General features: G+C 38.5%; 1 protein-coding gene across 1 annotated transcript in view; it reads right to left on the reverse strand.

Annotated features, from left to right (window-relative positions):
- LOC106336100 overlaps nucleotides 1-712 on the reverse strand; it is a 2,037-nt gene extending 1,325 nt beyond the window's left edge. Inside the window, exons 1-2 of the mRNA XM_013774828.1 lie at nucleotides 684-712; nucleotides 8-592 (exon numbers count right to left, since the gene is read on the reverse strand). Coding sequence (XP_013630282.1) covers nucleotides 8-592; nucleotides 684-712 — 614 coding nt within the window. The remainder of the gene's footprint in view (nucleotides 1-7; nucleotides 593-683) is intronic.
- Between the last annotated feature and the right edge of the window lie 1,208 nt (nucleotides 713-1,920).

The raw sequence follows: 1,920 nt of genomic DNA on the forward strand, positions 1-1,920 counted from the left end.
ATCATACCCAAACCCAAACTGTTTCAGAAATTTCTTAACCTCATCTGTAGACTTAGGTAGCACATTCTCCTTCGGAAGCATGTCATGAATTAACGCCAATAACTGATCAAAATAGCTCTCAGACATCCCACTTTTGACCTTAATCTTGTAGAGTCCCATGATCGCAGCAACCTTCGTGTATTTAGCACACTGAGAGTACAACGGAGTTTCTGCATCCTCCAATTTTTTTCTGAACTCAGGTTCTTCTAGTCTGTCAATACCCGCAAACGCCTCTGCACTCTCCTGCTGAGCTGACTGATGGTCTTCACTTGCCATGAAAGCTGTTCTAAACAACTCATACGCCTCATTCTCAGACGAGTTGATATCACATGGCTTATCAGGCCTTATATCTCCGTGTTTAGACCAGAATTTACAAATCTTGTACTTCGGATCCATCCCTCTAATCACAAGATGCTCGAAAACTGTATCACTAGACTGATGGCAGACATTGCGGCAATCAACACAAGGGCAGAACATTTCAGCTGGAACACCTAAACGGCTCGATGAAGAAGACACAAAGTCACTGGCTCCTTTCTCATACTCAAGGCTATTCCTGTCGAGTTACCACAAGTGAGAGATAAACAGTTTAGCATAATGAGATATACAAAACGAGAAATTAAAAGAGTGTGAAGTGAAGTTAATACCTTGGTAACCAAACCCAAGTTTTATCCATGTTTCAGCTCCATACCAAGTTTACATACAAGAGATTAACTTTATAAACCCACAAAGAACAAAACATAATGAGAGTTCTTAAATGGAATGGTTTTGTTACTAATTTTACCTGATAGATTTCTTGAACTTTGATTTGACCTAGCTACAAAAGAAGACAACGGTGTTAATAAACCCAGCAAATTATAATCTTCATCGAGAAACCTAAAGAGCACAAAAACGATACCTTAATCGAAAACTCTGGAACGATATCTCCCTGCAATAGAGAGCACAAAAACGAATCAATTAAACATGCAATTAAATCACTACTACGAAAGAGATAAACGGTTAACAATCGGAATTGGAGACAATGTGAGAAAACCCGAGTTCACCTTCGACTGATTGGAGATGGATTTCGATCAGAGGGGACGTGCTTTTGCCGATTCTGGGTGAGATAAGTAAAGAGCTTGATAATTGAGAGTGAGATTTGATGTGAGTTGGTTTCAGATTATCGATCGAATGGAGGAAATGGGGGGAGACACAAACGAGAGATGGGAGAACCCTAATTTTTGGGGGTTTCTATTTTTTATTTGGAGCTTAATTGATTTTAGGAGTCAAAAAATTTCTAAGTGTCGCGGGCATTACCGCGCTAACTAAAGATAACATTTTTTATGTTTCTTTGCTATAATACATAAGCGTCTCCTTCAAAACCGTACGCTTATTTTAATTTTTTAAGTCGATATTCGAACATAGCGTCTCGTAAAAGGCAAACGCTATGTTTAAAACACGGGTATCGAAAACATAGCATAATCGTAAAAAACGCTATTCTGATATGCTATTAAAACCCATTATTCTTGTAGTGAAAGCTTTACAAGCTTTGTAAATCATACACTTTGGATCTCCATTTCTCATTCAAATCAACTCTGATTTTGACCAACAAATACAATGTCTCATAGTACTCACGGTGACGATTATATCGTGCCCAAATTCCGGTCCTTTTGACAGATGTCTTCGTAGAAAACCCATCGGAAAATTGGTCCACACCACTTTGTCAAAAACGAATTCCAACAACGAAGGGGAGAAAGATAGGTATTTTGGGAAGACTAAGAAGAATGGGAGCAAGAAGAAGAAAACCTATCGTTCCTTTTTTGGGAGATTTCTTCTTCTGCTTCAAGAAGAAAGGGTATACAACTAAAAATTCTAAACCTCGTTTCACTGCCTCTTCCAAAAACC

This window comes from Brassica oleracea, chromosome C1, assembly GCF_000695525.1.
Source record: "Brassica oleracea var. oleracea cultivar TO1000 chromosome C1, BOL, whole genome shotgun sequence".
NCBI lineage: Eukaryota > Viridiplantae > Streptophyta > Magnoliopsida > Brassicales > Brassicaceae > Brassica > Brassica oleracea.